This window comes from Triticum dicoccoides, chromosome 1B, assembly GCF_002162155.2.
Source record: "Triticum dicoccoides isolate Atlit2015 ecotype Zavitan chromosome 1B, WEW_v2.0, whole genome shotgun sequence".
NCBI lineage: Eukaryota > Viridiplantae > Streptophyta > Magnoliopsida > Poales > Poaceae > Triticum > Triticum dicoccoides.
This window is the reverse complement of record NC_041381.1, coordinates 369,086,440-369,113,383: the sequence shown is the minus strand read 5'-3', so window position 1 is coordinate 369,113,383 and position 26,944 is coordinate 369,086,440. Positions and strand designations below refer to the sequence as shown.

At 44.3% G+C, this 26,944-nt stretch overlaps 1 protein-coding gene across 1 annotated transcript; it reads right to left on the bottom strand.

Annotated features, from left to right (window-relative positions):
* Positions 1-427: 427 nt before the first annotated feature.
* Positions 428-24,295, bottom strand: LOC119350392. Its single transcript, XM_037618245.1, has 5 exons — positions 23,959-24,295; positions 23,083-23,316; positions 2,220-2,247; positions 1,315-1,735; positions 428-1,184 (listed from the first exon to the last, which is right to left on the bottom strand). The coding sequence occupies exons 1-5, from the start codon at positions 24,293-24,295 to the stop codon at positions 807-809; spliced, it is 1,398 nt and encodes a 465-aa protein (XP_037474142.1). The 3' UTR covers positions 428-806.
* Positions 24,296-26,944: the final 2,649 nt, after the last annotated feature.

Sequence of the window (26,944 nt, the reverse complement as noted above, 5' to 3'; positions counted from 1 at the left end):
ATGATAGCATAGCTGCAAAGTAGAGGCCAAACGAAGGAAGTTATGATCGGGTGCGGCAAAGATGATGTGTCGGCTTAGTCTTGCGAAGATGCTTATAGAGGTAGGGTGTGCGTGTGTGCGTTCATAGGAGTAAGTGTATGTGGGTATGTATGAGCGTCTAAGTTTGTACTGTATTAAGAAAAATATCAAAACATACAAAAAAGCGAGCATGTTCCTCTAGTTATTTTTTTAATCATAAGTTCCTCTAGTTATTCCTAAACAATATCGAGCCGCATTTCACCAAGAGCTCTTTTCTTCATTATGACCCCAATAAATCCCGATTTTTGGATTTTAAGCATGTCATTCCGAATGTTTTTTCATGGCAAGTCTAGTTGATGCGAGGTGGCAACTTCAGTTGTTAAAACATGTTTGTCAACCTCACGTGAACTAATGTTGCCATAAAAACATTTAGAATTTCTAAACAGTATTGAGCCGCATTTCACCAAGAGCTCTTTTCTTCATTATAAAAAAGACCCCAATAAATCCCGATTTTCGGATTTTAAACATGTAATTCCGAATGTTTTTTCATGACAAGTTTAGTTGATGCGAGGTGACAACTTTAGTTGTTAAAATATGTTTGTCAACCTCGCGTGAATTAATGTTGTCATAAAAACATTTAGATTGCCATGCTTAAATCCGAACGTTCGGGATTTATCATTTTCGTGTAAAAAGGAGGGTTTACACCGACAGCCAGCAGGTTACTTAGCCAGCAGGTTACTTATTCTTGCTATGCCATCGAGCACTGTCTAGTGTCCACCACAGTTCGTTCACTTGTAATTAGCACTAGCCGCCTTCACAGCGCCGTCATTCTTGACGCTGAACTCCACGAACCTGTCCACCTCAGGCATGGCGTCCGCCACCGCCGGGTGGGCGCAGAACCGATCCGCCCAGGCGGCCAGCTTAGGAACCTTGGCCGCGTCGAGCAGCCTGATTTCAGCGATCCTCTCTACCGCCCTGATCCATCCGAGGTGCGACCCCAGAGCAATGTCCAGGTAACCCACGCCGTCGCCGCCGAAGTAATCCTTCCCTTGGCTGCAGTCGGCGAAGGCCACCTCCAGGTGCTGCAGAGCGGCGCACACCTGAGCCGCCGCTTCGTCCTTGTCTCCGTCCAGCCTTCCCCTCAGGACGCGGATCGCCGTAGGGAACTACGCATCCATTGAACAGGGAGCACACGTTTGTTTAGGGGAAAGCTTTGTAATCTCATACTATCATTTTGTTGCTGAGAACTGAGAAGTTCAAAGCGAAAATCAGAACTGGATTGCCTTGTCTTTTTACCTTGTCGTCGACGTACTGGGCCCAGAACCGCTCGGCCGCCCGGGCGTAGGGATCGGACGGGAGGAGCGCCGGGGCTTGGGAGGCCCAGGCCTCGTCGACATACTGGACGATGATGAGGGACTCGGAGACGGGCCTGCCGTGGTGCAGGAGCACGGGGATCTTCTTGTGCACGGGGTTGGAGGCGAGCAGCAGCTCGCTCTTGTTGCCCACGGCCTCCTCCACGAGCTCGTGGTCCACGCCCTTGAGCCCAAGAGCTATCAGCACCCGGATCACGAACGGGCTCGGCCACCTGCCCAGCACGCGCACCGACGCGTCTCTCCGACGACATGTTTTGTCGATTTTTTCAGATCGTGTGGTGTTTCTCCAGTGAGGACTGAGCTGAGGCGGTATGTCTATATGAAGTGAATTGAAGCATCGGCCACTACGGCTTCGACGTCGTCGCGTGCGTCATGGTTTGAAGCCGTGCGTCGCTCGACTTGTGTACCAGTGAGCTAGACGCACGTTTCTTGATGACTTGATGCGAGCCCTTTCGTCACAGGAGCGAGCGTGTATCGGATTTTCTGTGGTCAGGTAACCTTCTCGAGACCATGTTTTTTCAAAAAGGGGGATTCGCCCCAGCCTCTGCATCAGAACGATGCATACGGCCAATATTATTAATAAACAAAAGGTCCAGCATAAGTCTCCAAGTCTCGAACAAAGAACAAAACAAAGGCTCACGAAGAGCTAATCAGTAGTAGAAAAGCCACAACCGACTGACATGAAAAGGTAGGAGCACTACATGCCTGCCCTATTACATAACCGCCATTCAAACCGGTTGAAAATATCCCGTGCTACCATCTCCCATTGGGTAGACGCAGTAACCAAACGCTCCCTGGCCTTCGTTGGAGTGAGTAGCGACCATATACGAATCAACACAGTGGCCCTGAAGATAACCTGCAAAAGGTGAATATTTGTTATTCTGTTAAAGACCAGATCATTTCTACAGTTTCAGATTGCCCATAATAAAGCACATACACCTACACGAATATGTCTCATTGTATCTGAATCTATCCCATCAAGCCACGCCCCATATAACGCGTTGATAGAGTACGGTGGTAATGTTAAAATTATGTGAACCGACCGCCACATAATTTTTGCCAGCGGACAATCAAAAAAGAGGTGTTTGATTGGTTCGTGTTGGTCGCAAAAGCTACATCTCGTAGATCATGTCCAATTGCGTTTTGCCAAATTATCCTTAGTCAAAATAACTTGCTTATGCACAAACCACATAAACACTTTGATTTTCAAAGTTACTTTAACTTTCCAAGCATGTTTCGAGCTAGGAATCACGCTAGAGTTAATAACATCCAAATACATGGATTTAATCAAGAACTCTCCGTTCTTAGTTAGTTTCCAGCACAACTGATCTGGCTGTTGAGACAACTGAATATCCATCAATCTTCTTACAAGATGGAGCCAGGTTTCCCAACGGTTTCCCACTAGCGTCCTCCGAAATTGAATATTGAGCGGGGTGGAGTGCAGAACTATTGCAACGTAAGCATCTCTACGCTGAACAATATTATACAAAGAAGGATTTTGGAGTGCGAGGGGCGTCTCCCCTAGCCATGTATCCTCCCAGAACCTTGTAGCGGTAGCGGCTCCAACTATGAACCTTGTCCTATTGAAAAAGAGTGATTTAACTTTCACCAATCCTTTCCAAAATGGTGAATCAGTCGCCCTCACTGTCACCTGGGACAAGGTTCTAGAGTGAAGATACTTGTTACACAAGATCTGAGCCCAAGTGGCCTCCGTCTCGACAGAAAGCTTAAACAACCACTTGCTAAGAAGACATTTGTTCTTCACTTCCAGATTCTCAATACCTAGTCTCCCTTGGTCTTTTGGCCTACAGATAATATCCCATTTAGCAAGTCTGTATTTTCGCTTAAGTTCATCACTCTGCCAGAAGAAGCGTGATCGATAGAAATCTAGCCTCTTCCAGACTCCAACCGGTATCTCGAAAAAGGAGAGAAGAAACATGGACATACTCGTGAGGACCGAATTAATGAGAATTAATCGTCCTCCGTATGACATGAGCTTGCCTTTCTAGCAGCTCAGTTTCTTCTCAAAACGGTCCTTAATGCACTTCCATTCTCTGTTGGTCAGCTTACGATGATGAATTGGTATACCTAAATACGTGAACGGTAAAGCCCCCAATTCACACCCGAACAATTGTTTGTACGCTTCTTGGTCATCAGTAGCTCTTCCGAAACAGAACAATTTGCTCTTGTGGAAGTTAATTTTTAACCCGGTCAATTGTTCGAATAAGCATAACACGAGCTTCATGTTTCGCGCTTTTGCCAAGTCATGCTCCATGAATATGATAGTATCATTAGCATACTGAAGAATGGATACACCTCCATCAACTAAGTGCGGGACGAAGCCGCCTACCTGACCCACATCCTTAGCCCGTCCTATGAGAATAGTCAACATATCAACCACTATGTTGAAGAGGATAGGTGACATCGGATCCCCTTGCCTTAGCCCTTTGTGTGTTTGGAAGTAGTGACCTATGTCATCGTTCACTTTAATCCAGACACTCCCTTTTTGCGTGAAAGAGTCTACCTGATGTCTCTAGGCCTGATCAAAACCTTTCATACGCAATGCCTATTGAAGGACGGGCCATTTGACCTTATCGTATGCTTTCTCAAAGTCCACTTTGAAAACAACTCCGTCTAGCTTTTTTGAGTGGATTTCATGGAGCGTTTCATGCAGGACGACAACCCCTTCTAGGATGTTTCTGTCCGGCATAAAAGCGGTTTGGGACGGTTGCACCATAGAGTGCGCAATTTGCGTAAGCCTATTAGTCCCGACCTTGGTGAAAATTTTGAAACTAACATTAAGAAGGCAGATAGGCCTGAACTGCTCAATACGAACGGCCTCCTTTTTCTTAGGAAGTAAAGTTATCGTTCCAAAATTTAGTTGAAACAATTGAAGTTGTCCAGAGAATAGATCATGGAACATCGGAAGCAAGTCCCCCTTGATAATGTGCCAACATTTTTTTATAAAACTCCGCCGGAAAACCATCTGGCCCTGGAGATTTATTGTTCTTCATTTGTGAAATGGCCTCAAACACATCTTTCTCCGAAAAAGGGGCTGTCAAAATCTCATTGTCGTCGCAAGTTGAGGGACATCCTCAACCCTGGACTCATCTAAGGACATGAAGTTATCCTCCGGAGGCCTAAACAATTTCTTATAGTAATTGGTTATATAAACTTTCAGATTTTCTTATCCTACAATCGTCCCCTCGTCCTGCTCTAACTGGAATATCCTCTTCTTGCGGTGCTTGTCATTTGCAATCATATGAAAGAACTGAGTGTTATCATCCCCTTGGACGATTTTGCGAACCTTAGCTTGCAAAGCCCACTTCAATTCCTCCTCTCGAAGAAGTTCTTTCAGTCTCAACTTCGCCTCCATATTAGTTTCCAGCTCTCTGGTATCTAAAATAGTGGATTCAGCTTTTAAGTCTAGGGCTTGAATAAATAAAAGGAGCCTTTCCTTCTCAGCCTTATAAATCCCATGCGTATGCTTAGGCCATCCATGAAGGAATCTTCGCAGATGCCTAATCTTACACTGCCATTTTTTGACAGGTGACCTTCCTCCTGAATCTTTAACCCATTCTCTAGCAATCAAATCGAGGAACCCTTCTCTATCAAACCACGCTAATTCGAAAGAGAAGGTGTTCTTATTTCCCACATGGGTGGGAACGCCAGAGTCTACAAGCAATAGGGTGTGATCCGAGATAGCTCGCGATAGTGCCTCAACTATTACGAGGGGGAACTTCTGTTCCCATTCGACGCTAGCTAGGACACAGTCCAGCTTCTCAAACGTCGGGTTTGGTAACGAATTAGCACATGTGAATTTCCTACCGGACAGTTCTACCTCTCTAAGATCCAAGCTTTCTATTATGGTATTGAACATAAACGACCATCTGCTGTCAAAATTCTCTTTATTCTTTTCCTCCCTTCTTCGAATAATGTTGAAATCGCCCCCAACGAGGATTGGGAGCTGCTCGCTACCGCAAATACGGACAAGATCGGCCAAAAAATCTGGTTTGAGTTCTGGCTGTGTGGCACCATATACCGCCACCAATGCCCAATCAAACCCATCGGCCTTTGATTTGACTCAAAACTTTACCGCAAAATCTCCCATGACCACCCTTCGAACTTTCAACGAGTCACACTTAACCCCTAGTAAGACCCCACCGGATCTTCCTCTTGGAGGTAGGCGGTGCCAGTCGAAGTCGACACCCCCCAATAAAGAGCTAAGGAACGGGGTAAAATTGTTCCTTCTAGTTTTGGAAAGGGCAATAAAATCCAACTGGTGTTTAATAGATGCTTCCACTAGAAACCTTCTTTTAGCCAAGTCTTTAAGACCTCTGCTATTCCAAAAAATTCCTCTCATATTTCATCATGAAATTTTTCAGAGGTACGGATCCTAGCACTTCTACGCACAACCGAAACTGGGTAAACCTTCCGTTTCCACTTCTGCTTAGGCTTATTTTGATCCTCCCGCCGGTCTTCACAACCGGGCTCTGAGGAGATAACCTCTGGACCATCTACATGGATCGAGGCCTTAGGGGAACCGAAACCCTCATCATCCTATGTCTCAGGAAGTGTAGGGTCAAGATCCACACAAAAACTATCAAGAGCCCTGACTCCCAACACATCTATGTCAGAATCATTCATGGGCTTAACAGCTGCTATGTTACGTATCATTTCCAAAGCCCGCTCCGCTTCGAGATCGAGAACATCATTAACTGATTTAGTGATTTCACTATCATTACTACCTAGTGAAACCCCTAGTTGATTTGCATTGTGAACAATCTCATCATTGGAAAAAAGTAAAATCAAATTTGACTTATTGACAGACATACCAGTAGTGACCTCAACATCATGCAGCTTGGCCGCCCGCATAGCGCACCTCAACTACATGTCATCAACGTCCGGCTGCTCCCGGAGACGACTGCTGATCCGCCGCCCCTCAGAAACAGGATCTGGGATCCCTCCAAAGGTTATGACCTCCTCCGCGTGGCCCTGTTTGGGGTGGGGCCTCCTATTCGACCTCCAATGGAGCTCGACTGACCTGGAGCAGCCAAGAGATCACCAAGAGTCCTCGAAAATTCCCACGGCATCACCACGGGAGCCCCACCCAGCACGGGCGTAGCAAGCGAACCCGCTAGAGCGGGGCGACACTATGAGCGGGGCTCCTGGTCGCCAGCTCCACCCGACCCTCCCACCAGGGCAGGCATCGTCGGAGATGGAGCCATAGGTTGCATCAGATGACGCCTCGCCCGGGGAGTAGAAAGGGGGGCGGAGGCCTCCTGCCCGCACGCCCCTCCGAGGTTAGCCGGTCCCCCTTGGGAAACCATGGCCGAAGAGCTTGCCCTTGGCACAGGTGAAGACGTCGAGTCGGAGAGCCGGGCCACCTGCCCGCCACCTCCCGCCACATCGGCCTCCACCTGTAGTCTATGCAATGGAGATGAAGAGGGAGCAATGGAGGCCTCCTGCCCCTATGCTCCCCTTGTCCATCAAGTGAAGGAAATATGCCCTAGAGGCAATAATAAAGTTATTATTTATTTCCTTATTTCATGATAAATGTTTATTATTCATGCTAGAATTGTATTAACCGGAGACATGATACATGTGTGAATACATAGACAAACATATAGTCACTAGTATGCCTCTACTTGACTAGCTCATTAATCAAAGATGGTTATGTTTCCTAACCATAGACATGTGTTGTCATTTGATTAATGGGATCACATCATTAGAAGAATGATGTGATTGACATGACCCATTCTGTTAGCCTAGCACTTGATCGTTTAGTATATTGCTATTGCTTTCTTCATGACTTATACATGTTCCTGTAACTATGAGAAATATGCAACTCCCGTTTACCGGAGGAACACTTTGGGTACTACCAAACGTCACAACGTAACTGGGTGATTATAAAGGAGTACTACAGGTGTCTCCGAAGGTGCATGTTGAGTTGGCGTATTTCGAGATTAGGTTTTGTCACTCTGATTGTCGGAGAGGTATCTCTGGGCCCTCTCGGTAATGCACATCTTTATAACCCTTGCAAGCAATGTGACCAAATGAGTTGGTTACGGAATGATGCATTACGGAACGAGTAAAGAGACTTGCCGGTAACGAGATTGAACTAGGTATTGGATACCGACGATCAAATCTCGGGCAAGTAACATACCGATGACAAAGGGAACAACGTATGTTGTTATGCGGTTTGACCGATAAAGATCTTTGTAGAATATGTAGGAACCAATATGGGCATCCAGGTTCCGCTATTGGTTATTGACCAAGAATAGTTCTAGGTCATGTCTACATAGTTCTCGAACCCGTAGGGTCCGCACGCTTAAGGTTTCGATGATAGTTATATTATGAGTTTATGAGTTTTGATGTACCGAAGGAGTTCGAAGTCCCGGATGAGATCGGGGACATGACGAGGAGTCTCGAAATGGTCGAGACATAAAGATCGATATATTGGACGACTATATTCGGAGTTCGGAAAGGTTCCGAGTGATTCGGGTATTTTTCGGAGTACCGGAGAGTTACGGGAATTCGCCGGGGAGTATATGAGCCTTATTGGGTCATACGGGAATAGAGGAGAGAGGCCGAAAGGAAGGAGGCGCGCAGCCCCCCTCTGGTCCGAATTGGACAAGGGGTGCGGGCCCCCTTTCCTTCCTCCTCTCCCCCTCTTTCCCCCCTTCTCCTACTCCAACAAGGAAGGAAGGAGTCCTACTCCCGGTGGGAGTAGGACTCCCCTTGGCGCGCCCCTCCTAGGCCGGCGGCCCCCTCCCCCCTTGCTCCTTTATATACGGGGGCAGGAGGGCACCTCTAGGAATAACAACACAAGTTAATCTACGGATCGTTCCTTAGCCGTGTGCGGTGCCCCCCTCCACCATATTCCACCTCGGTCATATCGTCGTGGAGTTTAGGCGAAGCCCTGCGCCGGTAGAACATCATCATCGTCACCACGCCGTCGTGCTGACGGAACTCATCCCCGAAGCTTTGCTGGATCGGAGCCCGGGCATCGTCATCGAGCTGAACGTGTGCTGAACTCGGAGGTGTCGTACGTTCGGTACTTGGATCGATCGGATCGTGAAGACGTACGACTACATCAACCGCGTTGTCATAACGCTTCCACTTACGGTCTACGAGGGTACGTGGACAACACTCTCCCCTCTCGTTGCTATGCCATCACCATGATCTTGCGTGTACGTAGGAAATTTTTGAAATTACTACGTTGCCCAACAGTGGCATCCGAGCCTAGGTTTTATGCGTTGATGTTATATGCACGAGTAGAACACAAGTGAGTTGTGAGCGATACAAGTCATACTGCTTACCAGCATGTCATACTTTGGTTCGGTGGTATTGTGAGATGAAACGGCCCGGACCAACATTACGCGTACGCTTACGCGAGACTGGTTTCACCGTTGCGAGCACTCGTGCTTAAAGGTGGCTGGCGGGTGTCTATCTCTCTCACTTTAGCTGAATCGAGTGTGGCTACGCCCGGTCCTTGCGAAGGTTAAAACAACACCAACTTGACAAACTATCGTTGTGGTTTTTTTTATGCGTAGGTAAGAACGGTTCTTGCTAAAGCCCGTAGCAGCCACGTAAAATTTGCAACAACAAAGTAGAGGACGTCTAACTTGTTTTTGCAGGGCATGTTGTGATGTGATATGGTCAAGACGTGATGCTATATTTTATTGTATGAGATGATCATGTTTTGTAACCGAAGTTATCGGCAACTGGCAGGAGCCATATGGTTGTCGCTTTATTGTATGAAATGCAAACGCCCTGTAATTGCTTTACTTTATCTCTAAGCGGTAGCGATAGTCGTAGAAGCAATAGATGGCGTAACGACAACGATGCTATGATGGAGATCAAGGTGTCGCGCCGGTGACGATGGTGATCACGACGGTGCTTCGAAGATGGAGATCACAAGCACAAGATGATGATGGCCATATCATATCACTTATATTGATTGCATGTGATGTTTATCCTTTATGCATCTTATCTTGCTTTGATCGACGATAGCATTTTAAGATGATCTCTCACTAATAATCAAGAAGTGTTCTCCCTGAGTATGCACCGTTGCGAAAGTTCTTCGTGCGGAGACACCACGTGATGATCGGGTGTGATAGGCTCTACGTTCAAATACAACGGGTGCAAAATAGTTGCACACGCGGAATACTCAGGTCATACTTGACGAGCCTAGCATATACAGATATGGCCTCGGAACACGGAGACCGAAAGGTCGAATGTGAATCATATAGTAGATATGATCAACATAGTGATGTTCACCATTGAAACTACTCCATCTCACATGATGATCGGACATGGTTTAGTTGATTTGGATCACGTGATCACTTAGATGACTAGAGAGATGTCTGTCTAAGTGGGAGTTCTTAAGTAATATGATTAATTGAACTTAAATTTATCATGAACTTAGTCCTGGTAGTATTTTGCAAATTATGTTGTAGATCAATAGCTGTATTTTGCAAATTATGTTGTAGATCAATAGCTTGCGCTGTTGCTTTCATATGTTTATTTTGATATGTTCCTAGAGAAAATTATGTTGAAAAATGTTAGTAGCAATGATGCGGATTGGATCCGTGATTTGAGGTTTATCCTCATTGCTGCACAGAAGAATTATGTCCTTGATGCACCGCTAGGTGACAGACCTATTGCAGGAGCAAATGCAGACGTTATGAACGTTTGGCTAGCTCAATATGATGACTACTTGATAGTTTTGTGCACCATGCTTTATGGCTTAGAATCGGGACTTCAAAGACATTTTGAACATCATGGACCATATGAGATGTTCCAGGAGTTGAAGTTAATATTTCAAGCAAATACCCGAGTTGAGAGATATGAAGTCTCCAACAAGTTCTATAGCTAAAAGATGGAGGAGAATCGCTCAACTAGTGAGCATGTGCTCAGATTGTCTGGGTACTACATTCGCTTGAATCAAGTGGGAGTTAATCTTCCAAATAAGATAGTGATTGACAGAATTCTCTAGTCACCACCACCAAGTTAGTAGAACTTCGTGATGAACTATAATGCAAGGGATGACGAAAACGATTCCCGAGCTCTTCGTGATGCTGAAATCGACGAAGGTAGAAATCAAGAAAGAGCATCAAGTGTTGATGATTGACAAGACCACTAGTTTCCAGAAAAGGGCAAAGGGAAAGAAAGGGAACTTCAAGCAGAATGGCAAGCAAGTTGTCACTCCCGCGAAGAAGCCCACAGCTGGACCAAAGCCTGAAACTGAGTGCTTACACTGCAAAGGAAATGGTCACTGGAAGCGGAAATGCCCTAAATATTTGGTGGATAAGAAGGATGGCAAAGTGAACAAAGGTATATTTGATATACAGGTGTTTGATGTGTGCCTTACTAGTGTTTATAGTAGCCCCTGAGTATTTTGATACTTGTTCGGTTGCTAAGATTAGTAACTCGAAACAGGAGTTACATAATAAACAGAGACTAGTTGAGGGTGAAGTGACGATGTGTATTGGAAGTGGTTCCAATCATCGCACACTCCCTATACCTTCGGGATTAGTGTTAAACCTAAATAAATGTTATTTGGCATTTGCGTCGAACATGAATATGATTTGATCATGTTTATTGCGATACGATTATTCATTTAAAGTCAAAGAATAATTGTTGTTCTGTTTACATGAATAAAACCTTCAATGGTCATACACCCAATGAAAATATTTTGTTGGATCTCGATCGTAATGATACACATATTCATAATATTGATGCCAAAAGATGCAAAGTTAATAATGATAGTGCAACTTGTTTGTGGCACTGCCGTTTGGGTCATATCGTTGTAAAGCGCATGAAGAAACTCCATAAAGATGGATTTTTGGAATCACTTGGTTATGAATCATTTGATGCTTGCGAACCGTGCCTTTTGGGCAAGATGACTAAAACTCCGTTCTCCGGAACAATGGAACAAGCTACTGACTTATTGAAAATAATACATACCGATGTATGCGATCCAATGAGTGTTGATGCTCGTGGCAAGTATCGTTATTTTCTGACCTTCACAAGATGATTTGAGCAGATATGGGTATATCTACTTGATGAAACATAAGTCTGAAATAGTTGAAAGGTTCAAAGAATTTCAGAGTGAAGTGGAAAAATCATCATAACAAGAAAATAAAGTTTCTGCGATCTGATCGCGGAGACGAATATTTAAGTTACGAGTTTGGTCTTCAATTAAAACAATGTGGACTAGTTTCACAGCTCACGCCACCTGGAACACCACAACGTTATGGTGTGTCCGAACGTCGTAATCGTACTTTACTAGATATGGTGCAATCTATGATGTCTCTTATCAGTTTACCACTATCGTTTTGGGGTTATGCATTAGAGACAGTTGCATTCACTTTAAATAGGGCACCATCGAAGTCCGTCGAGACGACGCCTTATGAACTGTGGTTTGGCAAGAAACCAAAGTTGTCGTTTCTTAAATTTTGGGGCTGCGATGCTTATGTGAAAAAGTTTCAACCTGATAAGCTCGAACCCAAATCGGAGAAGTGCGTCTTCATAGAATATCCAAAGGTAACTATTGGGTACACCTTCTATCACAGATCCGAAGGCAAGTTATTCATTGCTAAAATGGATCCTTTCTAGAGAAGAAGTTTCTCTCGAAAGAAGTGAGTGGGAGGAAAGTAGAACTTGATGAGGTAACTGTACCTGCTCCTTTGAAAGTAGTTCATCACAGAAATCTGTTCCCGTGACTACTACATCAATTAGTGAGGAAGTTAATGATGATGATCATGAAACTTCAGATTAAGTTACTACAGAACCTCGTAGGTCTTACAGAGTAAGATCCGCACCAGAGTGGTACGGTAATCCTGTTCTGGAAGTTATGTTACTAGACCATGACGAACCTACGAACTATGAAGAAGCGATGGTGAGCCCAGATTCCGCAAAATGGCTTGAGGCCATGAGATCTGAGATAAGATCCATGTATGAAAACAAAGTATGGACTTTGATTGACTTGCCCAATGATCAGCGAGACATTGAGATTAAATGGATCTTCAAGAGGAAGACGGACGCTGATAGTGTTACTATCTACAAAGCTAGAATTGTCGCAAAAGGTTTTCGACAAGTTCAAGGTGTTGACTAAGATGAGAGTTTTTCACTCGTATCTATGCTTAAGTCTGTCTGAATCATGTAAGCAATTGCCGCATTTTATGAAATCTGGCAAATGGATAAACAAAACTGCATTCCTTAATGGTTTTCTTAAAGAAGAGTTGTATATGATGCAACCAGAAGGTTTTGTCAATCCTAAAGGTGCTAAAAAATTGTGCAAGCTCCAGCGATCCATCTATGGACTGGTGCAAGCATCTCGGAGTTGGAATATATGCTTTGATGAGTTGATCAAAGCATATGGTTTTATACAGACTTTTGAAGAAGTCTGTATTTACAAGAAAGTGAGTGGGAGCTCTGTAGCATTTCTAATATTATATGTGGATGAAATATTGTTAACTGGAAATGATATGGAAATTCTGGATAGCATGAAACGATACTTGAATAAGAGTTTTTCAAAGCAAGACCTCGGTGAAGCTGCTTACACATTGAGCATCAAGATCTATATAGATAGATCAAGACGCTTGATAAGATTTTTCAATGAGTACATACCTTGATAAATTTTTGAAATAGTTCAAAATGGAACAGTCAAAGGAGTTCTTGCCTGTGTTACAAGGTGTGAAGTTGAGTAAGACTCAAGACCCGACCATTGCAGAAAATAGAAAGAGAATGAAAAATCATTCCCTATGCCTCAGTCATAGGTTCTATAAAGTATGCTATGATGTGAACCAGACCTATTGTATACCTTGCTCTGTGTTTGGCAAAGGAATACAATTTTGATCTAATAAGTAGATCACTGGACATGGGTCAAGAATATCCTTAGTGAGGACTAAGGAGATGTTTCTCGATTATGGAGGTGATAAAAGAGCCCGTCGTAAAAGTTACAACGATACAAGCTTTTACACCAATCCAGATGACTCTAAGTCTCAATCTGGATACATATTGAAAGTGGGAGAAATTAGCTAGAGTAGCTCCGTGCAGAGCATTGTGGACATAGAATATTTGCGAAATACATACGGCTCTGAATATGACAGACCCGTTGACTAAGCTTCTCTCACGAGCAAAACATGATCATACCTTAGTACTCTTTTGGGTGTTAATCACATAGCGATGTGAACTAGATTATTGACTCTAGTAAACCCTTTGGGTGTTGATCACATGATGATGTGAACTATAGGTATTAATCACATGCAGATGTGAATATTGGTGTTAAATCACATAGCGATGTGAACTAGATTATTGACTCTAGTGCAAGTGGGAGACTGAAGGAAATATGCCCTAGAGGCAATAATAAAGTTATTATTTATTTCCTTATTTCATGATAAATGTTTATTATTCATGCTAGAATTGTATTAACCGGAGACATGATACATGTGTGAATACATAGACAAACATATAGTCACTAGTATGCCTCTACTTGACTAGCTCATTAATCAAAGATGGTTATGTTTCCTAACCATAGACATGTGTTGTCATTTGATTAATGGGATCACATCATTAGAAGAATGATGTGATTGACATGACCCATTCCGTTAGCCTAGCACTTGATCGTTTAGTATATTGCTATTGCTTTCTTCATGACTTATACATGTTCCTGTAACTATGAGAAATATGCAACTCCCGTTTACCGGAGGAACACTTTGGGTACTACCAAACATCACAACGTAACTGGGTGATTATAAAGGAGTACTACAGGTGTCTCCGAAGGTACATGTTGAGTTGGCGTATTTCAAGATTAGGTTTTGTCACTCCGATTGTCGGAGAGGTATCTCTGGGCCCTCTCGGTAATGCACATCTTTATAAGCCTTGCAAGCAATGTGACCAAATGAGTTGGTTACAGAATGATGCATTATGGAACGAGTAAAGAGACTTGCCGGTAACGAGATTGAACTAGGTATTGGATACCGACGATCAAATCTCGGGCAAGTAACATACCGATGACAAAGGGAACAACGTATGTTGTTATGCGGTTTGACCGATAAAGATCTTCGTAGAATATGTAGGAACCAATATGGGCATCCAGGTTCCGCTATTGGTTATTGACTGAGAATAGTTCTAGGTCAAGTCTACATAGTTCTCGAACCCGTAGGGTCCGCACGCTTAAGGTTTCGATGATAGTTATATTATGAGTTTATGAGTTTTGATGTACCGAAGGAGTTCGGAGTCCCGGATGAGATCGGGGACATGACGAGGAGTCTCGAAATGGTCGAGACATAAAGATCGATATATTGGACGACTATATTCGGAGTTCGGAAAGGTTCCGAGTGATTCGGGTATTTTTCGGAGTACCGGAGAGTTACGGGAATTCGCCGGGGAGTATATGGGCCTTATTGGGCCATACGGGAATAGAGGAGAGAGGCCGAAAGGAAGGAGGCGCGCAGCCCCCTTTGGTCCGAATTGGACAAGGGGTGCGGGCCCCCTTTCCTTCCTCCTCTCCCCCTCTTTCCCCCCTTCTTCTACTCCAACAAGGAAGGAGGGAGTCCTACTCCCGGTGGGAGTAGGACTCCCCTTGGCGCGCCCCTCCTAGGCCGGCGGCCCCCTCCCCCCTTGCTCCTTTATATACGGGGGCAGGAGGGCACCTCTAGGAATAACAACACAAGTTGATCTACGGATCGTTCCTTAGCCGTGTGCGGTGCCCCCCTCCACCATATTCCACCTCGGTCATATCGTCGCGGAGTTTAGGCGAAGCCCTGCGCCGGTAGAACATCATCATCATCACCATGCCGTCGTGCTGACGGAACTCATCCCCGAAGCTTTGCTGGATCGGAGCCTGGGGATCGTCATCGAGCTGAACGTGTGCTGAACTCGGAGGTGCCGTACATTCGGTACTTGGATCGGTCGGATCGTGAAGACGTACGACTACATCAACCGCGTTGTCATAACGCTTCCGCTTACGGTCTACGAGGGTACGTGGACAACACTCTCCCCTCTCGTTGCTATGCCATCACCATGATCTTGCATGTACGTAGGAAATTTTTGAAATTACTACGTTGCCCAACATCAAGCACAATCAAAGTATGACACCCCGCAACCACCGGCGGAAGATGCTCTGATGGGTCATCCAAGTCAACGCGATCGCTCCAAAGACGAGGAGGCGCGGAGAAAGCCCCCAAGGATCCAAGCTGCAACATGCTTGTTGGAGCAGAACCTGGTGACTTCTCAGTAGCAGGCTCTCTAGCTTTGGACGAAATCGAAGGCCCCGTAGCCTTATCACCATTATTCTGTGCATTATCATCCTGGTTCCCGGGAGCACCTCCTCCCTCAGAAGTGTCGATGGGATTGTCCTCCTCAAAGTCCTGGAAGAGATTGGGATCCTCATACTCGACATCCAATTTATACAGGATGCCCTCATGAGTCCATGGTACCTGATACGTCTCCAACGTATCTACAATTTTTGATTGTTCCATGCTATTATATTACCCCTTTTGGATGTTTATGGGCTTTGTTTTACACATTTATATCATTTTTGGGAATAACCTACTAACCGGAGGCCCAACCCGTATTGCTGTTTTTTTGCCTATTTCAGTATTTGGAAGAAAAGGAATATCAAACGGAGTCCAAATGAAATGAAACCTTTGGGAGCGTGATTTTTGGAACGAATGTGATCTAGAGGACTTGGAGTGCAAGCCAAGAAGCAGCCGAGGCGGCCACGAGGGTGGAGGGCGCGCCCACCCCTATAGGGCGCGCCCCCTATCTTGTGGGCCCCTCGGGCGGCCACCGACCTACTTCTTCCTCCTATATATACCCACGTACCCCGAAAACATCCAAGGAGCCAACAAAAAACAATTTCCACCGTCGTAACCTTCTGTATCCGTGAGATCCCATCTTGGAGCCTTCGCCGGCGCTCCGCCGGAGGGGGAATCGACCATGGAGGGCTTCTACATCAACACCATAGCCCCTCTGATGAGTTGTGAGTAGTTTACCACAGACCTTCGAGTCCATAGTTATTAGCTAGATGGCTTCTTCTCTCTTTTTGGATCTCAATACCATGTTCTCCCCCTCTCTTGTGGAGATCTATTCGATGTAACTCTTTTTGCGGTGTGTTTGTCAAGATCCGATGAATTGTGGGTTTATGATCAAGTTTATATATGAGAAATATTTGAATCTCCTCTGAATTCTTTTATGTATGATTGAGCTATCTTTGCAAGTCTCTTCGAATTATCAGTTTGGTTTGGCCTACTAGATTGATCTTTCTTGCAATGGGAGAAGTGCTTAGCTTTGGATTCAATCTTGCGGTGTCCTTACCCAGTGACAATAGGGGTTGCAAGGCACGTATTGTATTGTTTCCATCGAGGATAAAAAGATGGGGTTTATATCATATTGCATGAGTTTATCCCTCTACATCATGTCATCTTTCTTAATGCGTTACTCTGTTCTTATGAACTTAATACTCTAGATGCATGCTGGATAGCGGTCGATGTGTAGTAGATGCAGGCAGGAGTCGGTCTACTTGTCACGGACGTGATGCCTATATACATGATCATGCCTAGATAATCTCATAATTATTCGCTTTTCTATCAATTGGTCAACAGTAATTTGTTCACCCACCGTAATACTTATGCTATCTTGAGAGAAGCCACTAGTGAAACCTATGGCCCCCGGGTCTATCTTTTATCATATAAGGTTTCAATCTACTTTTATTTGCATCTTTACTTTTCCTATCTATATTATAAAATACCAAAACTATATTTATCTTATCATACTATCTCTATCAGATCTCACTTTCGCAAGTGGCCGTGATGGGATTGACAACCCCTTTATTGCGTTGGTTGCGAGTTCTTTGTTTGTTTGTGTAGGTGTGTGGGACTTTTGAGGAGCCTCCTACTGGATTGATACCTTGGTTCTAAAAAACTGAGGGAAACTTCATCACCCTTTCCTCTTCAAGGAAAACCAACGCAAGCTCAAGACGTAGGAAGAAGGATTTCTGGCGCCATTGCCGGGGAGGTCTTCGCTCAAGTCAAGACATATCAAGTACCCATCACAAACTCATCTCCCTTGCATTTACATTATTTGCCATTTGCCTCTTGTTTTCCTCTCCCCCACTTCACCCTTGCCGTTTTATTCGCCCTTCTTCTGTTCGTCTTTTCGTTTACCTTAATGTCTTACTTGGCTCGTTTGCTCGTTTGGTTGGAATGGTTGTGTATGTATTGCTAAACAGAACCTAAGATCTATTGATCCTCATCCGCTTGCTAATCTTTTTAATAGATCCAATTATGATGAACCAATTGCTAGTGAGTTTTGTGCACTAGATTATCTTTATGAAGCTTTGCTTGAAATTCGTGAATCTGAAAATTATGATGAAGAAATTTATGAAGAGATTCACGATAACTCCTTGAATAAAAAGCATGATTGCAATGATTTTCCTATAAATTCTCTTGATGTCAATTGTGCTAATAATATGCAAAACCCTAAGCTTGGGGATGCTAGTTTTGCTATGTCTACTACTTGTTGCAATGATCATGATTGGGGTGATTCTTCTTATAAACTTGAAAATTTATTTAAGCCCCATGATGAATATAAGATTGATAATAGTGTTTGCAATAGTATTGAAAGTGGGTTTGAAAGAGTGTAGATCCCACATATTTGGAGTATGTTCAATCTTATGATATTTTTAATAAAAGTGGGTTTGGAGAGGTCATGACTTTAGTTAATGATAATCCCACTATTTTGGAAGAGTGTCAACTTTGCATGCATGAGGATCATGTTGAAAATATTTTATGTGATAGCTATTTTGTTGGCTTTGCTTATGATCCCATATGTAATTATTATGATAGGGGGAAATATGGTTGTAGAAATTTTCTTGTTACAAATTTACCTCTCGTTATGTTGAGATTGCTATTGTTTCTTTCCACTTCCTTGCATATGCTAGTTTTTGGTTGCTATGATAATTTGTTTGCTTATAAAATGCCTATGCATAGGAAGTATGTTATATTTAGATGTGTTTATCACGTGTTTTATGATGCTCTCTTTGTGCTTCAATTCTTGTCTTTCATGTGAGCATCATTAAAATTATCAATGCCTAGCTAAAAAGGCTTTAAAGAAAATCGCTTGTTGGGAGATAACCCAATATTTTTCCTTGCTGTTATTCAATAAATTTTGCTTCTACCTTCTGTTTAGATGTGTTTTTATGTTTTAGTTAGTGTTTGTTCCAAGTAGAACCTATAGGATAACCTACGGTGATAGTTAATTTGATTTTGCTGAAAAACAGAAACTTTGCGCGCACGAAATTAGTTTTGTTAAATCACAGAAACGTGATTTTGTGTTGATTATTTTTGCTGTAGATCAATAGATAAACTGTCCAGGACTTCCTATTTTTGTAGGATTTTTAGAGTTCCATAAGTTTGCGTTAGTTACAGATTGCTACAGACTATTCTATTTTTGACAGATTCTGCCTCGTGTGTTGTTTGCTTATTTTGATGCATCTATGGCTAGTATTAAGTGGTATGAACCATAGAGAACTTGGAATATAGTAGGTCTAACACCAATATAAATAAAGAATGAGTTCATTACAGTACCTTATGTGGTGGTTTTGTTTTCTTTCACTAACGGAGCTTATGAGATTTCCTGTTGAGTTTTGTGTTGTGAAGTTTTCAAGTTTTGGGTAAAGATTTGATGGACTATGGAATAAGGAGTGGCAAAAGCCTAATCTTGGGGATGCCCATGGAACCCCAAGATATTCAAGAGTAGCCAAAAGCCTAAGCTTGGGTATGCCCCTGGAAGGCATCCCCTCTTCCGTCTTCGTTCATTGGTAGCTTTACTTGGAGTTATATTTTTATTCGCCACATGATATGTGTTTTTCTTGGAGCGTCTTGTATGATATTAGTCTTTGCTTTTTAGTTTACCACAATCATCCTTGCTGTACACACCTTTTGGGAGTAGTCCACTTTATTAGAATTTGATAGAATACTCTATGTGCTTCACTTATATCTTTTGAGCTAGATAGTATTTGCTCTAGTGCTTCACTTATATCTTTTAGAGCACGGCGGTGGCTTAATTTTGAAGAAATTGTTGATCTCTCATGCTTCACTTATATTATTTTGAGAGTCTTTTAGAACAGCACGCTATTTGCTATGGTTATCAATTTGGTCCTATAATGATGAGCATCCAAGTTGGGTATAATAAAAATTATCATAGAAAGTGCATAAAACACTAGGATCAATTTGATGCTTGATAATTGTTTTGAGATATAGAAGTGGTAATGTTAGAGTCATGCTAGTGGGTAATTATGAAACTGATAAATACTTGTGTTGAAGTTGGCAAGTCCTGTAGCATGCACGTATGGTAAAAGTTGTGTGACAAATTTGTTGCATGAGGTGCCCTTTTAATTGTCTTCCTTATGAGTGGAGGTCGGGATCGCGCGATGGTTAACTCCTACCAACCCTTCCCCTAGGAGCATGCGTAGTAGTACTTTGCTTCGAGGGCAAGTAGAATTTTGCAATAAGTATGAGTTCTTTATGACTAATGTGAGTCCATGGATATACGCACACTCATCCTTCCACTTTGCTAGCCTCTATTATACCATGCAACTTTCGCCGGTATCATGCACCCATTATTTACCTTCCTCAAAACAGCCACCATACCTACCTATTTTGGCATTTCCATAGCCATTCCGAGATATATTGCCATGCAACTTTCCACCATTCCGTTTATTATGACACACTTCATCATTGTCATATTGCTCTTTGCATGATCATGTAGTTGATATCGTATTTGTGGCAAGGCCACCTTCATGATTTTCATACATGTCACTCTTGATTCATTGCATATCCCGGTACACCACCGAAGGCATTCATATAGAGTCATATCTTGTTCTAGTTTTGAGTTGTAATTCTTGAGTTATAAATCAATAAAAGTGTGATGATCTTCATTATTAGAGCATTGTCCTAGTGAGGAAAGGATGATGGAGACTATGATTCCCCTACAAGTCGGGATGAGACTTCGGAATTTACAAAAAAAAAGAGAAAGGCCAAAAAGAAAAAAAAAGGCCAAAGAAAAAAAAGAGAAGAAAAAAAAGGGGAAAAAAGAAGAAGAAAAAAATGAGAGAAAAAGAGAGAAGGGACAATGCTACTATCCTTTTTACCACACTTGTGCTTCAAGGTAGCACCATGATCTTCATGATAGAGAGTCTCCTATGTTGTCACTTTCATATACTAGTGGGAAATTTTCATTATAGAACTTGGCTTGTATATTCCAATGATGGCTTCCTCAAAATTCCATAGGTCTTCGTGAGCAAGCAAGTTGGATGCACACCCACTTAGTTTCTTTTGTTGAGCTTTCATATATTTATATCTCTAGTGCATCCGTTGCATGGCAATCCCTACTCACTCACATTGATATCTATTGATGAGCATCTCCATAGCCCGTTGATACGCCTAGTTGATGTGAGACTATCTTCTCCCTTTTTGTCCTCACAACCACCACCATATACCACCATAGTGCTATGTCCATGGCTTGTGCTCATGTATTGCATAAGAGTTGAAAAAGCTGAAGCGCGTTAAAAAGTAGGAACCAATTTCTTGGCTGAAACTGGGGTTGTGCATGATGGGAGTATTTTGTGTAATGAAAATGAAGCATGGCCTAACTATATGATTTTGTAGGGATAAGCTTTCTTTGCCTATGCTATTTTGATAGGACATGATTATTTGTTAGTATGCTTCGAGGCATTATTATTTTTTATCTTTTATAAGCTTTTATCTTGAATCATTTGGATCTGAACAATCATGTCACAATAAAGAAAATTACATTGAGAAATATGCTAGGTAGCATTCCACATCAAAAATTCTGTTTTTATCATTTACCTACTCGAGGACGAGCAGGAATTAAGCTTGGAGATGCTTGATACGTATCCAACGTATCTATAATTTTTGATTGTTCTGTGCTATTATATTATCCATTTTGGATGTTTATGGGCTTTATTTTACACATTTATATCATTTTTGGGACTAACCTACTAACCGGAGGCCCAGCCCATATTGTTGTTTTTTGCCTATTTCAGTATTTCGAAGAAAAGGAATATCAAACGGAGTCTAAACGGAATGAAACCTTCGGGAGCGTGATTTTTGGAACGAACCTGATCCAGAGGACTTGGAGTGAAAGCCAAGAAGCAGCCGAGGCGGCCACGAGGGTGGAGGGCGCGCCCACCCCTACAGGGCGCCACCCCCTATCTCGTGGGCCCCTCGGGTGGCCACCGACCTACTTCTTCCTCCTATATATACCCACGTACCCCGAAAACATCTAAGGAGCCAACGAAAAACAATTTCCACTGCCGTAACCTTCTGTATCTGCGAGATCCCATCTTGGAGCCTTCGCTGGCGCTCTGTCGGAGGGGGAATCGACCATGGAGGGCTTCTACATCAACACCATAGCCCCTCCGATGAGTTGTGAGTAGTTTACCACAGACCTTCGGGTCCATAGTTATTAGCTAGATGGCTCTTCTCTCTTTTTGGATCTCAATACCATGTTCTCCCCCTCTCTTGTGGAGATCTATTCGATGTAACTCTTTTTGCGGTGTGTTTGTCGAGATCCGATGAATTGTGGGTTTATGATCAAGTTTATCTATGAGAAATATTTGAATCTCCTCTGAATTCTTTTATGTATGATTGAGTTATCTTTGCAAGTCTCTTCGAATTATCAGTTTGGTTTGGCCTACTAGATTGATCTTTCTTGCAATGGGAGAAGTGCTTAGCTTTGGGTTCATTCTTGCGGTGTCCTTACCTAGTGACAATAGGGGTTGCAAGGCACGTATTGTATTGTTGTCATCAAGGATAAAAAGATGGGGTTTATATCATATTGCATGAGTTTATCCCTCTACATCATGTCATCTTTCTTAATGCGTTACTCAGTTCTTATGAACTTAATACTCTAGATGCATGCTGGATAGCGGTCGATGTGTCGAGTAATAGTAGTAGATGCAGGCAGGAGTCGGTCTACTTGTCACGGACGTGATGCCTATATACATGATCATGCCTAGATAATCTCATAATTATTCGCTTTTCTATCAATTGCTCGACAGTAATTTGTTCACCCACCATAATACTTATGCTATCTTGAGAGAAGCCTCTAGTGAAACCTATGGCCCCCGGGTCTATCTTTTATCATATAAGGTTTCAATCTACTTTTATTTGCATCCTTAATTTTCCTATCTATATTATAAAATACCAAAAATATATTTATCTTATCATACTATCTCTATCAGATCTCACTTTTGCAAGTGGGCGTGAAGGGATTGACAACCCCTTTATGGCGTTGGTTGCGAGTTCTTTGTTTGTTTGTGTAGGTGCGTGGGACTTTTGAGGAGCCTCCTACTGGATTGATACCTTGGTTCTAAAAAACTGAGGGAAATACTTACACTACTATTGCTGCATCACCCTTTCCTCTTCAAGGAAAACCAATGCAAGCTCAAGACGTAGCAGTACCACATCCGGCAAGAACTCAATGTTAGCAACAGTGACAAGCAAACACGCCACCCCATGAGCGTGTGTGAAGGGCATATCCACCTGTTTCGTCTCACCAATCAGGGATCCCAGGCTCCAAGGGACCAAGAAATTATCCAGTGGAGCGGTTGGCGCCCCTGAGAAACGCACCCAAATCTGAGTCAATGGCGTACCCCGAGGCTCCTTGTTTTTCCACACATCAAACTGCAGCACAAAACTTGTTCCAGTGACCCTGCTCATACCAAATTTGAGGATTCTCAGCTGATCCTCTTTAGAAGGAAACTCCACTTTGTAGGTCTGATCTACTAACTTCAGCAATGACCACTGAAAATTACCCGGTGCTAGCTCCCGTAGCTGCTGGATAATTTGAGCTTCAGTTGGAGGTCCATGGACCACCTTCACCACACCTGGGAAGGAAGTTTCAATCACGGGTGTCACAGGTGCCACAATTGGTGACTCAAAGAACATCAACTCGGAGCAACAGACCCCATAGATGTTAACAGTAGGCTTGGGCCCCAAAAGAAGAGGACACTCGGACGCCGTATGCTTTGGTTTCCGGCACAAACCACATAACTCAGCAGTGCATTCAGCCATAAAGTGACCCGGTTCACCGCAACGAAAATAGGTCAACTTCTTCTTATTAGCCGCCCAGGACTTTTCCGTACCTTTGTTAGATGCAGAATCTCCAGGCTGAATGGGCTCCCACACCGACACTGCTGCCAAAGCCTGAACTGTCTCCACCGCAACCTAAGGCAAAACCGATCCAGTGGCAGGCTCCTCCTCTAAGGTCGTCGACAAAACTGTAGCACAGGGCGCTGGGCGCAGAGGAGGAGGGCACCGGTTCCCGCCTCGCCCTCCGCAGAAGTGTCACCGGAAGGAACGGTTATTTGGGCCAACCGCGCCCTCCATGAAGTTTCCCGGCGGCCCTTGGAAGTCCCTACCGGTAGTACCGTGATCAGTCCAAGCATAGCCGCGCCCACCTCCGGTAGACGATGAACCCCGATGAAGACCATCTCCGTAAGCATTAAAACCATCATCGCCCCACTGACCATGCGGAGGATTGCGGCTATCTCCCACGAAAGCACCCGTTCCACGGCCATTCGCGCCATGGGCAGAACCACCACGGCCGTCAGCCATCTGCCTCGGCCACGGGCGTTGCGGCACAGCCCTGGGCGGCAGTGGCGCGGCCCTGGCAGGAGGCATCATGTCCCACGTGCGCGCCGGTGCGGCCGATCCCGTTGCCTGCGCTGGAGCAGCACCAGCAGGCCCCGGAGCTATGTTCGCCGCCGTCACGGCCCTCTCCGGTGGAGGAGCCTTAGGCGGCATCTCATTTCGGCGGTCCGCCAACACCGCGCACACGCCGGTCGGGCCGAGAACCTTCTTCATGCGTCGAGAAGAAGCGGCAGGGAAACCAAGACTCCTGTGGCGCCGAACCCTAAGATTAGCGCCACGGCAACAGGAGGAAAGTGAACGTGCATGGGGTGGCTCCCGATCTGATGCCTCCTCATGCACGTCGGCCCCCTCAGGCTGATCACAGGCTTGGTTAGCCCCCTAGGACTCATGCCCAGTACTAACCAAGCCCACCTCGGGAGCACACAATTGCGGCTCATCTCAGCCCAACAACGATTTCAAACGATCATGTCTCGCCGCCCGAATATCACGAACCTTGCCGGCTGCCGCTGTTCGCCGGACCATGCCCTCCCCCCTTTCTTCTTTCTCCTCGTAACCTTCGTCCAACACTCGGGTAGGAATAAATCGGATAGCGTAACAACAGGCGGACTAACCTTTGGCAAAGGTCCGATCCATGGCTTGACTTTCGGCGTCTGCAAAAGAACCCTGGGACCGAAAGAAACAGATTTCTTGCGGCCATCGCCATGATTGAGGGGCAAAGAATCGGGCGTTACCAAGTCTAGCCGAGTGGACGGCAGATCTGATGAGACCGGCAGATCATCATCATCATCATCATCCTTGTCGGCAAGAATCCAGAAGAGTCCCCCAAACCACGACCGGGGCTTCGATCCTTCCGCCTCTGTCGTAAGATCCACGACCTCAATCCGATCTTCCCCGTCCAAAGGCTCATGCACACACTCAAGAACGTAAATCTGATAAATATCAATCAAAATACGCATACCTACAGCGATCTTCTCGTCGGCCTCCAGATGTCGACCGACCAAGATCTCCCCTTCATGATCTCTAATCATCATCCATCTGGACGGAGAATGCGAGTAGATAGATCCACCATTCCAACGCCCGGCCTCCCGAACGTCCTTGTAACGAACTCTCAACTTTGTTGGATGCAAGAACCCCCGATCCTGATCCGCCGTCGAGGAAGGTCCTCAAAGAACCGAGCTAGGAGCCGGTTCCTGCGCCGCCGCAGGCGTCACCGTCCCCGCTGACCGCAACTCTTCCAAGGACGGAAGTGGCGGGGGGGGGGGGTTCTGGCAGGGGCGATAGAGTCGCCTCCCCATCGCCTTCCATCAACTCCTCCCGTGCCTTAAAAATCATTTTCCTTACAAGAAAATGGAAGCTTTATTTTCTGCAAAATTTAATCAAAGATTGATATAGCTAATCTGCTAATCTGTTACTCCCTTCATTCGCAAATATTTGGATATTTCAATATGAACTATATACGGGCTAAAATGGAAGGAGTAAATGAAACACATTTTGTGAATGAAGGGTGTAACAGATTAGCAGATTAGCAATATCAATCTTTGATGAAATTTCGCAGAAAATAAAGCTTCCATTTTCTTATAAGGAAAAACCTTCCAGGAGAGTTAGAACATTTATACTCCTTATAAAAGGTCTTACATAGCAAGTTAGCCATCGTGCGCAGGCGATCACGGCACAGAAGCCAACCGTAGATCTTCACCTTGATAGGTGCCTTGGAGCTCCAAATGTACCCGCGTTGAGGTCAATCTCGTGGTTGGAGGAGAGCAGCGAGTAAGCGCACCTAGAGGAGAACGGGTAGCCGTGGTTGAGGAACCTGTTATCTAGCGCGTCACTGGGGGTAACATCCTGCAACAAGGACAAAACGGACGCAAGCTCGAGGGAAGCAACATTGGTTAGGCGATTTCGAAGAGTAGAGAGTAAACCATTATGCGTGACTTGAGATACCAGGATGGAGGGGGAGGTGGAGTGAGAAAAAATATGCGGGTAAGAGACTGCGAGCGGAGTAGGAAGCAACCATGAGTCGAGCCATAAAAAGGTGGACGAACCATTATTGGTAAGGACAAAGGAGATATTATGAAGGGAGTTTAGTTGACCATTAATGATCTTCCATAGGTAGGATGGGTTGTGAGGCTTTGATGTAAAATCGAGAGAGTAGTGCTGGAAGAACCAGTTAGCCCAAGGCAAGTCTGCCTTCTGAAGAAGTTTGAAAGCGAATTTCATAAGGAGACAGTTGTTTTAGAGGGTAATACGTCCATTTTGCATCATGCTTTTATATTAATATTTATTGCATTATGGACTGTTATTACCTATTTTGGTACAATATGTATGCATTTTCTCTCTTATTTTACAGGGTTTACATGAAGAGGAAAAATGCTGGCAGTTGGAATTCTGGACTAGAAAAAGAGCAAATCTAAGTGACCTATTCTGCACAACTCCAAAAGTCCTGAAAATCTACGGAGAAATATTTTGGAATATATAAAAAATATTGGGTGAAGAAAGTACCAGAGGGGACCCACCAAGTAGCCACAAAAGGTGGGGGGCGCGCCCCCTGGCTGGTGGGCCCCCTGGTAGGCCCCCAGTGCCCATCTTCTGCTATATGATGTGTCTTGACCTGAAAAAAAACAGAGGAGAGCTTTCGGGACGAAGCACCGCCGTCTCAAGGCGAAACCTGGGCAGAAGCAATCTGGGGCTCCAGCGGAGCTGTTCTGCCGGCGAAACTTCCCTCCCGAAGGGGGAAATTGAAGCCATCGTCATCACCAACGATGCTCTCATCGAGAGGGGGTCAATGTCCATCAACATCTTTACCAGCACCATCTCCTCTCGAACCCTAGTTCATCTCTTGTATCTGATCTTTGTCTCAAAACC